General features: G+C 40.2%; 1 protein-coding gene and 1 long non-coding RNA gene across 3 annotated transcripts in view; one reads left to right on the top strand and one right to left on the bottom strand.

Annotated features, from left to right (window-relative positions):
- LOC121890426 overlaps nucleotides 1-2973 on the top strand; it is a 67997-nt gene extending 65024 nt beyond the window's left edge. For both annotated transcript variants that reach the window (XR_006093786.1, XR_006093787.1), the window contains 2 exons: nucleotides 384-599; nucleotides 703-2973. This is a non-coding gene — a long non-coding RNA (uncharacterized LOC121890426). The remainder of the gene's footprint in view (nucleotides 1-383; nucleotides 600-702) is intronic.
- Nucleotides 2974-4934: 1961 nt separating this feature from the next.
- Nucleotides 4935-14730, bottom strand: part of gpr37b (G protein-coupled receptor 37b) — a 16635-nt gene continuing 6839 nt past the window's right edge. The window contains exon 2 of the mRNA XM_042402652.1: nucleotides 4935-8198. Coding sequence (XP_042258586.1) covers nucleotides 7383-8198 — 816 coding nt within the window. The 3' untranslated portion in view covers nucleotides 4935-7382. The remainder of the gene's footprint in view (nucleotides 8199-14730) is intronic.

The raw sequence follows: 14730 nt of genomic DNA, 5'->3' as shown, positions 1-14730 counted from the left end.
CTACAGTATTGTGTTTGTAACAAAGCTGCAGTTTGCACCCATATCATTCTAGTGAACTGTACTTTCATACATTGGTTACTAATGCATGCTTCCTGAATGGATGGTCCTTTTCAATGCAAGATACAGACCAGAAAGAGGAAAATAGGAGAAAGTTAGAAAGACGGTAACTTAACTCCCTGGTTACCTAGCAACCATTCATAAAGCACAGCCAGAAAAACCTTAGCCCAGCCAGATTGCTTGGCTGGAACTTCCTGTTTTTGAATGCCCAGTTACACTTGGAAAAAAGAAAAGGTGGGAGTACGTCTGAACAAACACCAAAACCTGCAGTGAGAAGTCTGCAACAGCAATCTAGAAATGGTCTTTAATGTGCATTTTCTCTACAGATTGGAATTTGAAACAACCAAATCTCACTTGCCATACAGAGATGTTCAGTGGGACTGAGGGAAAAGCAAAACATGTATTTTTGATGATGTGTACAACCAAAAATACCCCCTGCACTAAGAAATCTGACAACGTTGTTCTGTCAGAAACATCCCATCTCTTTTTCCAGAGCACCAGCCACAGTCAATCCCCCTCCAATACCTGGAATATTACTACAGGTAACTTTTAAATATGAATTAAGTTGAATTTCTTGTGCAAAAAAAAGGATCTCCTCTGCTAGCCATTGACTGACATACACCGTATATTGAATTATTTTTGCAGATGTGCATCTCAGTGGGTGGAATAGTCAGATCAGATGACATCTGATGTCATCCACAGCCAAAAATAAACTGAGCATTACTCTTACTGGAAGAAAAGTGATCAGTTGCAAAATAAAGAGATGTTGTCACCTGCCATGTCACAGATGTAAGTTTATCCTATTTTCATTTCTTGACTTAATGTGAAAATGGGGAAAAATCAGCAGACTGTATAGAATAATTACTGGGATACAATGACATAATGATAACAAACAACATTCTTTGTCTACAAGATTGTTTGTGTCTGGTTTATAATCTAACTGCAAGGAAATCAGTGAAACAATACCTTCTTGTTTCCTGGAAGCGAATCAAGATTTTTGTCTGAGTGAAATCAAATGTCCATCAAACACTGATTGTGGCACAGCTGTCCTAGCAATGTTAACAATGCATCTACACTTGTGTATACTGTTGTATAACTACAATCAAGGCATAGAATTGGTCCTTCAGAACCCAAATTTGAAGCACAACGAGAGATTAAAAAGTGAAAAAACTAGATCAGAGCTTCTCAGTGTTTGATCATGAAAAGACTTTGCTACAATGAGAATTTGAATTAGGAGAAAAGGCTTTTGAAGACAAATCACATAATGAAACAACAAAAAAACAGATAAACAGCCACACACACTCACTCCCCCCTACATACACACACACAGCCAGAACTGCAGACACTTTAGCAAGTATGTTGCTGATTGAGGCTGATTGAGCGTGAGTGAGTGCACTGGCAGGAGGCCAACTGTTTTGGGGAAATTACCGAGATGAGCGGCACATCGCTTGTCAGCTTTTCTGGGATGAGATGCCCTATAACACACACACACACACGCGCACACACGCACAAGCAGTACTTCTTCTGTGACAGTAGGGAGGAGATAGGGGAGACAACAGATAAAAGCCTGATTTGTGGTGCATTTCAAAGTGAACAATTCCTCATTTTTCATCAGACATTTCATACTTTGGCTCTCATCTTCTGTCTGAGAGATAAATGGCAGACTTGGTGAATTAGATTCAAAGTGCAAAATGAACAATTGATTTGACAATAATGGACTAAAAATAAGACTTTCCAAATGCATTTTAGACTTAAAATAATTTGAGTGCTTGTGCTTGATGTGACATTTAATAATTTTTGCCCCCATTGATGTTCTCAGGGTGTAAGAGAAGATAAACCAAGCACACTTAAAGTACATATACATATTTACATATTTGAATCTGTTTGGTTTACTCATAGTGAGTGATGCTTTTCTCTGCTGTCATTCTTTTAAATTTTTGAATGTGAGTTAAAATTGCAACACAAAGGGGCTGTTTTAATCAAATAGCAGCATATTCAAAGACATCTCCCTTTTTCCTCTGGTCTGAGTCTCTTTCTGACGTCTCTTCCGTCCTCTCTTTCTTGATGGGAGATAGAAAAAAGAGAAAATGAAAGAAACCACCTCCTCCTCAACAGTGGGAGTGAGTGGCGTCCTCTGGGGGGACTGAGCAAGATGACTCGGTGGTTGTGGAAGCTTCCTGGCATCTGTTCAGTGTTCCAGACCGACAGCTAATTCTGTTTCAGGAGGTATAAACAGTTCTGTTCTGCATCCTTATCGCAAACACAGACCCAGGACGTCATCGTTGTATAACACTTTGGATGCAACAGACAAAGAAAAGGGAACAGAGAGGGGGGAGAGAGAGAGAGGGTGTGTAGGATGTGTGGGGAGAGTAGAGCACAGTGATACATCGCTGATGAATATTTTAAAGGGAAGAAGAAAAATGAAGACACTTTTTGCTTTGGATCTGCTGTAGTTGGAGGATCTTAAGGAAAACAGGACACTAGGACACATTTTTATTCCCAAGGAGGAACAGAGTTTAGAGTGTTTTACCTCACGTTTCAAAAGAAAGTTGCACTTTTATTTCTGTGGTTAAGCTTATGCACTTAAGCCACTGTGAAAATGCATATCTCTTCAGAATTATCACACTCTGTTTTACACTTTTGACCCTACGCTTAATGACATTAAAAAGGCTTTGTGACTATTTATTTAATGAACAACCTCACCAAGGTCTCATCTGCTTCCAAGCAAACCGAGCATTACCAACCACAGGATTATATGAAACAGATATGTAACACCTGTAAGAATTCAATGGCTAATGTACAGTAGACAATATATCTTCTGGTCCATTTCCCCTTCATGTGGTGGTACATGACATGTCTCTGTTTCTAATCTCTCTTTGTTTTTTATGACAAATAAAGTTGCAGTCTCTATACCAATTCAATATCCAGCTCTGTTATTGCCTCCTTGAAGGTCAGACCACTAGAGATAATAAATAAAGCTTGCCAATGAGGTTAAGTGCAACACAATTTATTGTCATTCGCCAGATTGTTTTGATTTCCTTATAACATAATCCCTGCTTTACAACCTAGAGCCATGTAGTTTGATAAACCTGGGTCTAATTAAAAAAAAACACCATCAAGTTGCATTGTGGGAATAGTAGGATCCAGTATTTTTGGACTTTGACTCATGCTAGAGACCAAAAGTCAGGATCTCTTGGCCTTTACTGCATTGATTTTTATTATTCTGTCTCTCACAAGTCTCAAGACTTTATGGAAGAGCAATATTAATTTGCTGTAGTATCCCTTACAGTGATTGTATCCATGGCAACAACACTTTGGCATGGAGGTAGGATCTTTTTTCTTTGCTTTGAATAAACTGGAAGCGTTTTTTGGAAAGAGTTCTGTTGTAGTGAAGTGAAACAGTGAAAGGCTAACTCAAGGCATTCGAGATGAAACAAAGAAAGCCAATGCCCCTAATACACACAACAAATCAAAATCAACACAACAGTAATAGTACATTTAGGATTTTAATATACAGTTTTCAAGATAAAGTTCTTTGATAAACAAAGGGACAGTTTTTGGCTATATAAAAAGCTATTTAGAAACCAGTGACTAGACTTCGAGACAACAGTGGTTGTGTGCTTACATTTTCAGGTATCAAATACAGACACATTTTGCTCAGAGTGAAGAGGATACCCACAAAGTTCAGAATAAACGTCTCACTGACTGATTTACAAGAATCACTTCATTAATAGTTTGAACCACGTCACTACACACTGAGCCATTTAGAATGAGCTATACTCCCAGAAATATGCAGAAAAAGATCATCAGGTTTAGGAGATCAGTTTACCTTCAGTCCCATCGGAAAACAGGAGTTAAATCCAGACTTTAGCTAATTGAATTTAAATACAAAACATCCATCCCAAGTTCATGAAGTGATTAGGAAAAACTGTGAGAGGACATATAAACTAAGATCCCTGGACAAATTTAAACATTTGCCCTGATAGTGATGGTAATAAAATGAGTTGTCAAACAGGCTGCAGGACACTTTGTTGTCACTTTGTTGCAGAACTGCTATGTTCCTGCCTATTTACTCTATTAACTTGAAGAACTGTGGTCAGCATCAACCAGAGGCTACATCCACCTGAATCTCTTGGAGCTCATAAACGGGAGTTCATTAGAGCCAAAGGGATGTTGCCTCCAGCTGTGCAGCTGTGGCAGGAAAAAAACACCCTTTAGCCACAGTTTCTCACACTATAGTGAATGTGTATATTTTAAGTATGACTGGCCCTGGGTGCTGTCAAAGCTTTCATGATCTGTGTTTTGTAGTAATACTCTTCTTTCTGTATGGATGGAGCTGAGAGCAAACTGACCTCCGTGCTGAGAGAGACACCCAGAGATAGTGTGCTACTACCACAAGAGCACAAGAGACAGACAGAGAGAAGGTGTTTGGCAGTGCAGAACCGTATGCAAAAGATTCATCGCAATATACAGTATACCAATGAACATCACACTTGGGTCATCACATGATTACCACCATTATAAATATTTAAAGAAATTGAATTTAATTTTTTAACAAGTTTTACAAATAAAATAAAGGCTCATTTTAGAGTCATTTTGGTCATCCTAAGAAGCCCTCAAACCATTTTTTAAAGGTGCAGTTTGTAGAATTTAGTGGCATCTACCAGAAGGGACTTGGCAGAAATGGAATATAATATCTATAAGTATGTTCTGATTAGTGTGTAATCCCATGAAAATAATAGTCATTGTGTTTTCATTACCTTAGAATGAGCCCTTTATATCTACATAGGGAGCTGGTCCCCTTCCATGGAGGCCGCCATGTTGCACCACCATGTTTCTACAGCAGCCCAGAACAGACAAACCAAATACTGGCTCCACAGAGGGCCTTTTGCGAGTTGGTTGCAATCTGCAACCTCACTGCTAGATGCCACTAAATCCTACACACTGGTTCTTTAAATGCTAACATGAAATGTTTGGGCTTTAAAGTTTTTACCAAAATTTTGATTGGCTGCATTGTAATAAGTGATATACTTTAGTGGTTTGAACCTTGTTTTGACCCAGGTCTGATTAGCAGGATTAAGAAAACAGATTTACAGTACAATACACGTGTAAATTTATACACTGTGAAAAACATTTCATTGGTTCTCCTTAAAAACTTAAGTAATGAAATTACAAGGATATCAGAGATCAAGTTTTTTCTACTCTTTAAAATGGCTGTCTCGCTTTTGAGCTGATTTACATACTTGTGGTAGCACTTTGTTTTACAGTTCAGTAATTATAATGTAATGATTTGTACACAAATGAAACAGCTACTTTACATTTCCAATGAACTTTGCAGCGATTATTGGTACAAATATATAATTCCCTCTATATTTACAGACCAGCAATTACCTAGTATTTACAATGTAATTATGCAGTATTGGCACTTTTTTTGTAATAATAATTTAATAACATGGTGTAATTACCAAGTAATTGATTGCTAACCACTGTACCTGTTACTATTTTACATAATAGAAAGTAATTATATTTCTGTACCAATGTAATAATAAAAATATGTAGATACTAGTTAATTATTGCATCTATTACAGTATAACTACAATTACAAGTAATTATCTTTTTGTTTAGAAATATTTACTGGTGACCTAATTACTGTACTGTAAAATAAATGCTACCATACTTGTAATTTAACCATCTAACAACCATCATTTGAAATAAAGGCAGTATTTTTACTCAAAGATTCAGGCGATCTCTCTAAACAGTAGCTGTGGCAGCTGTGAAACTCTACATTGATTTTCTTTCCGCACTATTGTTGGTGTATTATTTCAGAGTCACAGATAGGCTAACTGCAATCTGTTTTCTTGACCAGAAACAAAGTGCGCAGCTCAATTGCTTGCAATTCTAAGTTGAACCGATGGATTTGTTGTTTACAGCGCATTCATCATAAGAGCACCGAAGAAAGTGTACAGTATATATACAGCCCAAAGTGTAAGGCGTAACATGATATAACAGTGTAGTGCAGATATTTATTTTCAGTCCAGTCCGTGCTGAGTCCATCCCTTTCAATTATATTCCACGGTGTTGTGTTCCATTACTTTCCACTCTATTTATATTCACTCCATTCAATTTAATTGTGGCGTTTCATTCGATTCCATTCCACTCCATTCAACTTTAATTTGATTACATTAGTCCACTCCAAACCTTTTCATTCCACTCGAGTCCGTGTTTGTGTTTCTCTGAGACCAGCCCAGTTATGTTTAACGCAGAGTCAACTTGATGGTTTTCCGATGTACAGTGTAAGTGTTGTGTATATTTAGATTCTCCAGTGCAATCTCCACTCTGTGTTTTCTTCTTGCAAACTGTCATTACTGCAGAGACACCCTGCGCTAGTTCAATTATCATAAGCCTAGTTCCCCAGCCACAAAGACTATAAATGTGTGCACCGATATATGAACTGTACATTTACAGCGGATGTAGTCTCTAAACTGTCCTGTACTTCTATATGCAGTGTCAGCCTACTGGATGCAGTATTTTAATTATTATACATGACTGCTCTGTGATTAATTAGCTTAGTCCTTATAATTTCACCATTGAACCATTTGGAAGGTGATTGGCATTGATTATTTCTCCCCTAGGGTGTACAGTACAGTTTCCCATACATAAATATTATTTCTGGTAGCTGAACACATTTATCAGCCAGGATCATTACAAACTGTTTTGTCATCTTTAACAGAACCTACTGTGACATGTATTCTGTACAAACGTACCCCTTTTATATTGTACAGTATAAATATTTATGTTCCCTTACTAACATACTGTAGCATGGATTTTGTCTTCTAACCTGATACAAACCTCTTGTGAGGAAAGTGACATCAGACAGGTGACAAGAGGCCATCCCAACTGTCCAAACAAGATATTTAGGCATACAAGGTCTATAGCAGGGAGGTTTGTACGTTTTAAAGGTTTCAGGCAGGATTGCTAAGATTAGACGATGACCAGTGTGTAGTTCCTGTAAAAATATGTACTGACCCTGTTTTACAAGCACCCCAGGGCATGAGTGGAAAAAACAGTTTGCTTTTTGTTAGCTTTTCTGAAAAAAAAGGGTTACACAGTTACTGTAAATGTACAGTATTAATATTAGGAATGAAAGTTGAGGATTTAGGACACTGATTGAATGTGATTATTCAGTGTCCAAGTTCATTCATGCACCCATTTGAAAATGTGACTAGACTAGGTAAGGCAAATCTCTCCTAGCCAAGTCTGAGAAATACTAGCCAGAGGCTAATTGCAGGCTAGTGAAATCTCCATCCCTGATGAGGAATGTCAGTTTAGCAGTTGGAGCCAGCAGGTGTGTAGTTACTCAGCTCCCTGCGGATGGTGCTGAATGGCGACAGCTCCAGCTCGGTGGTACACTCGTGTTCGTTATCGTCACTAGCTGTGGCCGAGGAGGGTGCGTGGTTACAGCAGCAGCAACAGCAGCATTCCAGGAAGGCCCTGCCCAGCGGGCGACAAAGGAGAAGCAGCAGCGCAGGCGTCACGGCGGCCCGACAGAAGAGCAGCAGCTGGGAGAGAAGATGGAGGACAGACATGGTGTGCTCAGGAACACCGGCTGCCATGTATGCAGAAACTATGTTGCAGATGTTCTCAGGCACCACGCACGCACCGTAGACGATTGCCAGTGCCACAACTGTGCAGTTCATCTGGCTCTCCAACCGGATCTGCTTCTTGTTGCTGCGCACGCTGGCCTGCTCTGCGCGCCGGATCTTGCGTGCTGTCACCAGTGAGCATCCAATGGTAAAGAGGGTTGGGAGGCAAAAGTAGCAACCGAAGCACCACCACAGCCGAGCACCCTCGTAGGTCAAGCCCAGGACGTAGAGCATGTCAGGTAGTGAAGTGGATATCCTGATGATACAGCGTTCAACGGGAGGTTCGTCTGGGATTCCTGTGTCTTCGGTTACCAGCTGTCGAATGAGGAGCTCCGGGAGAGCCAATAGGAGAGCCCCAATCCAGATGACGGCTAACTTGGCTGTAGTGGAGGTGCAGTTCTCGATCATCTCGTAGTACATCTGGACATTGGTGGCCGCACGGAAGCGGTCAATGCACAGGGCACACAGGGTGAAAGTGGTCACACCTAGGGAGGCCACCTGAGGAAACAAGCAGAAATGATTTTGTCACATTAGTCACTGAGTACACTAAATGTGACGTGTAGAGGCTCACTCAAGAACTTTGTATTTTCCTCAAGAACTTTGTATTTTGAAACACTATGCATGAAACAGCACGTCTGCAGGGAAGGGGAGTAGAGAAAAGAGAGAGTCACAGAGCTTGAGCTGACAGTAGCCTCATGCAAGTGATAATTTACAATCATTTCAACTGACAGATGGGCTGAGCTGCATGCAACACTGACTGAGCTTATAGTCAAGGTTGAATAGGAGAATAACAATAAACTGACAAAATTAGCTCCTGTGGAAGAAAGTCTGTTACATTGTTGCTGTGCAGTACACAAGTACTTTACAAACGGAGGCCTTACTACCAGTTGACAAGTCAGCCCCCCCCCCCCGCATAAATAAAAAGCAGAACACACGGTAATGGTATTGGCCTCTTGGTGCACCTGACACTGGTGTAATTATAAGCAGTGGAGCAACAGAACACACAATGAAAGGTTGTAAGCTGCTATTACCACAGTGTAGCATCCTTCTCTTAAACATGATTGTATGTGTGAGGGAAAAGAAAGAGCATGTGAGACCACACACACAGCTAGTGAGTGAGTGAGAGGGTGGATTAAAAGCCGTCATTGCCGCATTCATTCATTCAAATGTCTTTTCACCCTTCCCGATCAATGACAATCTTACTAATTAACATACCTCCCTAAACATTCCAGTGTTTTTCTGTTAATTAACAGGCAGTTGCCTTCACATTCTTGTTGCACAGAATTGTCAGAGTGCACAAACTTCTTCAGCATGTGAAAGCATCTGTTGGATTATCATTTCGGCAGAGTGGGCACCCTGCAAAATATTCCTCTGCAGCTGGAGAGTGTGTGTCTCACATTGTTTCCCTTTAAACATCCCCTCTTCCTTTCCTCCCTCCGTTCCTCCTGTCATATCAAATTTAATTACAAGAGCCAGCTTCCCAGATGGCCCCAGTGAGCCACGGCTTTAGTGCTCTAAACACATACTTCCTGGACAGATATAGATATCCACACACTGCATGATGTTCTGTGTGGGTAGGCCTGACACACACACACACACACTGACCTTCTGACACACATCCTAACCAGGCTAATGAAGGGCGACCATACGGAACAGCAAGAGGTAAGTGGGGTAGACAAACTGCCAACAGACTACAGCACTCTGAACAGTAACTGTGATCAATGTGACTGCGTTTTGAACCAGGAAGCCTGCCGTCACACCACAGTCTTGCAGTGAATTGTTTTGAAATTTAGCCAAAGCAGAACAATAATTATTAATTCGGTTTTTAAAGGCATACTATACAGGATTATCCTATAGACTCATACAAAAATAATCCCTCTCAATCATCACTTATGACCCACTAGAAGTGTGTGGTGGTGTATGTATCTAAAGAGACTCTGCCCTCTGCCTGTATTTTCATATTATGTTGCTGTGTTTGGGACATTTCCATGTGTCAACCTTTGGGTAGTGGGTGCGTAGCCTCCAGCCAATAAAAGCACTCAGGGTGTGAGGTCAGGACTCGTAGCATAGCGACCAGGTTACATCACTGTCTCTGTCTCTCTCCTCTGCTCTCTGTCTGTGTCTGTTTGACCGAGGGCGGGGCTGAGCTACACACACATGCAGAGCAGAGAGGCCACAGCGGACAGGATGAAGTGCTGCTTCTGCTGCATTCACATACAATGCAGCAATGTGGCACTTTCCAGCAGGGTTGTGTGGAGGTGTGGGTGTGTTTATTTGTGCTTTAGAACATAGCCGCCATGAAACAATAAGAAAATAAGTTTTGTTTATCTGATTCACTGCTTTGTTCTTGCCAGTGCTGCTCACTCTTCATTCACTCTCTGGCTCACTCAACCACCACTGCTCTCTCTCTCGCTCTCTCTCTTTGAGCCGAGGAGGAGGGGCCAACTTTGAATGGTGTTTACAAACAGCATCCGACAAATCCTGTATAGTATACCTTTAGGTGATGGCTTTTCAAAATTCATTTGAGGTGGGTTTAAGTCAAGCATTTTTATTTAGGTAGTTTATTCACACTGTGGACAGATTAATCCTTTAGTTGATTTGGCAAGGTGACAAAAATGCCCATCAAAATATAAGTGTGCTTGGCAGAAGTTGTCATCTTATAGTTAGTTAGCAATGTTTGGAAAGCCAGGTGCAAAAATCTGATAAGCAGGAGACTGAGCTCTTTTTCATCAATGTCTTCAGGTGTTTCTAACTGGTATGAACAACAGAAAAAGCAGATTTTAAAGAGCTCAGATATGCCTTTTTTTTTTACTGCACTTGCCACCAAAATGTCTATGGCAGCATGACAGGTTTCTGAAACTGTACAAAAAAGTGTGATGGATCACTTGTAACGGAGCAGTAGAACATACATTAATACCATTATTATAGGCATTAATATGGGAAATAATGCATGTATACTTCACAGTAAACACAACCATTTTACCACCACCAGCTTTTGACAGATTCACCAGTCATACAGCTAGTGAATTTAAGTTTCAGATGTCCCCATGAACTGACTGCACAGTGATTGCAAGGAAATGTAGAAGCTTCCTTTAACATTTTCTTGTAAAATGTTGTCATAGCCACTCCTCTCAGGTCATTCTCTGACTCATCCGTCAGTGTGGATATCATTCACTGAAATGGCTGTTTGCTTTTTATTTCTTCAACCCAATCCACAGTTTACCCTCTGTAACACTGGAATACATTTGAGTGTTTTAAAGGAAAACAATGAGGCGTTTTGACAGACATATATCTGGCTTTATATTGTCAAAACTACTACTTACAACATGACATAATCTACCTCTGTTAATTTGTCCTACATCCCTAGAAAAAAGGTTTTTTATTCTAACAGATGAAGAAGCATAATTCCTTCCTCCATAAACATGCACACAAAGCACACCCACATTCCCATATGGTAGTGAACACACACACAAAAAACCCCCATTCTATACACATGGACAGGTGCTTGCACACAGTGAATATTTCATGGCTTGAACAACAGGGCTGGAATGGCTTTAAAGGCTGTCATGGAGGACCAGGAAACCCAGCTTTGATCAGTGTGTCGGGGCGGAGAGCAAGGGCAGGGCGAACAAGTATAGCTTTGTACTAGAGGGGAGATGAGAGAGAGAGAGTCCAAGAGTCAGCCCTGGTGGGGTGATGAAGCTGTGTGTTTATGGAAGGGGGTTATGCAAATGAGGGAATGAAAAACAAGGACAGAAGAAGAATGGGAAGAGTAGGGGAAACCAAGAATGAGAGAAAGAAGTAAAGAAAGGAGAGAGGGTGAATAGGGAACACTTGCAGGCAAAGAAATCAAGTAAGACAGTTTAAAGTGACAGGAAGAGAAATCTTTATAATGATTAAATATGTTATTCTGGCGTTTCTTCCAAACAGCTGCCTTGGCCCTGTCATGTTCATTTTACCTGCTGGCAAGATGACAGGACTGCTAACCTCGGGCCTGGAAATGGTACCTCTAAAATCTTATTCAAATCTTACTACTTGTTTAAAACAGTAATGCAGTTTTCAAGAAAACACAAAGCAAACAAGAAAGAAAATTCTTTGCCTCCAAATTTAGCTTGACTATTCAATATATGAATTATTTGTAAATTTAATTGTCAACCATTTTAATGATTTATTAATCATTGAAGTCAGTGTTGCTAACATTGGCTAATTAGCATGAAACACTATGTACGGCTAAGGCTGATGAGAATATTATTAGTATTTGGTCATAAAAAGTATCGGACAATCTGACAATCTTTTTAACTGATAATGGAGCTATCTTAATGATTACAATTCATCCTGAGGGGGACATTAATGTGTGCGCCAAATTTCATGGCAATCAATCCAATTGTTGTAATGAAATATTTCACTCAAAACCACAAATGTGGACATCATGGTGGTGCCACAGGAAAAGTCAAAGGATCACCAAAGTCTTTAGGATACATCCTTTGGGAACCATGACTGTCTGTGAAAAACCCAATCAATCTAGTAGATATTTCAATGGATGAGTGAAAAATTTGACCTACTGGTGGCGCTAAAGGAGAGTTCATACCAATCCATTCAATGGCTGTTGAGACATTTTAGTCTGGACCAAAGTGGTGGACCAACCGGCCGCTAACATTGCCAAAAATAGCAGATTGACTGATGAAGAAAATGTTTGATAGATACACCTTACTATTTCTATGTTTATTAACCTCCCTTAAATAAGGTCTTTTTGAAATGTTAATCCAACAAGTTATGACTTAAAAATTTCAAAATCACTTGTCATTAAGTGATAATATACAAGTTGTAAAGCAGTACAGTTTTTGCACTTCATAATATCTATTTCTTCTCAACCTTGGACTTCAAGGGCTCAAAAAAACCCACACATGAAAAGGCTTTTCATCCATAACACATGTTTTTTAGGTTCTGGCCGTCTATCAGCACAGCAGGTGAGAGAGACATTTTCCCCTGGTGCTGTTTTTAATAACAGCCCATTAACTTCCTGATTAAAGGTCCTGTGAGCTGGTGGCACAAAGGCCTTGCGTTATTAATTGGGTCTTAACAAGGACTATGATGGAGCCTGTGTGGCCATACTGTGACTACAGCCGCTGTCAGGGGTAATGGGTGTTATCAGGTGATGAATGAGCTAATGTGGAGACACACACACACACACACACACACACACAAAGTCTTATGAGCCAGGGAGACAAAGGGTTATTCCAGCTGCAGTCTTTTTTCTAGGTTGAGTGTGTGTGTGTGTGTGTGTGTGTGTGTGTGTGTGTGTGTGTGTGTGTGTGTGTGTGTGTGTGTGTGTGTGTGTGTGTGTGACCCAGTGCAGACTTCACCAGACCATAACTCTAACCAGAGAGACCCTGCCACTGACAGCCACCATCCGTCTAACAGCTGGGCTGTGTGTCTGAGAGAGAGAGAGAGGGATGTGGGTCAGCATGCACACCCGTTTGTGTGTGTGCATGTCCATATATATGCATAATTATTAAAATTAGTATTTCATTGTGGGTGAATACTAGTTTTGGATGGTGCACACATATGACCATGTGTGTGTGGGATAATGGCAGACACACTCATCACTGAATCCATCCTTGTGGGCTGATAAAGATTCCTCTCTGATGATGTTAGAGCATAGACCTTTAAACGGCCACAGCTGCCTATTTTTGTTACAGTATCTATTCTATTCTATTCTATTCTATTCTATTCTATTCTATTCTATTCCAGCTTGACAAAAAAGCTTTCAACCACAATATGTGACCTTCCTCAGTTGATGGAGTTGCTAAGTTGTCATGGAAATGATTAAGTTGTTATCACATGACCTACGTAGAGCTGCAATGGATAGTTGATGAATTAGTTAGTTGATTTATCGGAAAAATAATTGGCAGACTAGTTGTGATGTGGTTGAAAGCTTCAAGTATTGTAAGTGGACCATGTGACTGAAATATTTTGTTTCCAGGTCAAAAATGAATCTTCAAGCTCAACTATTCTATTCTATTCAGAGACAAAACAAAGGCAAGAACAGGCTCTAATTGTAACTTTTATATTAAATTGTTTAAAGTCCTTCAGGGTGCTGCCAGCCTGGAACAAAGATCCATAGAAGTCACAAATAAGTGGGGCGAGCAGTGCACGCACCAATGTTCTTCTTGCTTCTTTCTTTTCTTTAATTAAATTAATAGCAACCGTCCATTATTCTACTCTAAGCTGTTGCTTTCTGTCTCTGTGTTTTACTGTGTGTCTGAGGCAGTTTCTTCCAGACAATAAATTTCTCTTCCATTAAATTATATCCTGACCTGTGGCAGAATTCCCCTGGACATTAAAAAATTTATTTGTCTCTCAGTGCACAGCGGCTGCCAGAAAAGTCCTGTTTCCAGGTCATTGACCCCAGTCTCAAAGTGTTGCGTTGGAGGCGATGCCGAACGCAGAAGCTTTTATTTTCTATTCTACTCCACTCTATGGAGGCTAGCTACTGTACATGCCGGCCTGTTCTTTGCTGATCTGAAACTGATAAGCCGTTCTTTTTCGTTTCACCACTATACCTAATTCATAATGCTAATCACCGAATGAATATTTCATATCTACATGGATAATTATCAGTTTGGTTAATTACATTCAACAGCAAGCCTAATCTTCCCTTCGTTCTGTTGTGTGGGCTTGTCTCATCATACAAAACACAATATCTACTCATCCATGGACAAAAAGCTGACTGAATGGACTCACGATCATGCATTATGTAAAGCCACTAATTATATACCCTGAATAATTTACATTTCTTCCAATTAGCTATCATGCGTGAGCCTAATAGACGGGCTGAGGGCACGACATCTAGTGTATGCATCCGTGTACCTAAGTTGTGTTTATGTGTCGTGTATTCTGTTACTTTATGTGCGCATTCAGTGTACAGTATATGCACAATTGGGTGTGTGTGCCCAAATGCTTTCATGCCGTATTAAGTGTGTCTGTGTCACTGTGTGTGTGTGTGTGAGTGTGTGTTCCCCCTGAGGCT

This window comes from Thunnus maccoyii, chromosome 23, assembly GCF_910596095.1.
Source record: "Thunnus maccoyii chromosome 23, fThuMac1.1, whole genome shotgun sequence".
Lineage (NCBI taxonomy): Eukaryota > Metazoa > Chordata > Actinopteri > Scombriformes > Scombridae > Thunnus > Thunnus maccoyii.
This window is presented reverse-complemented; position numbering and strand designations above follow the sequence as displayed.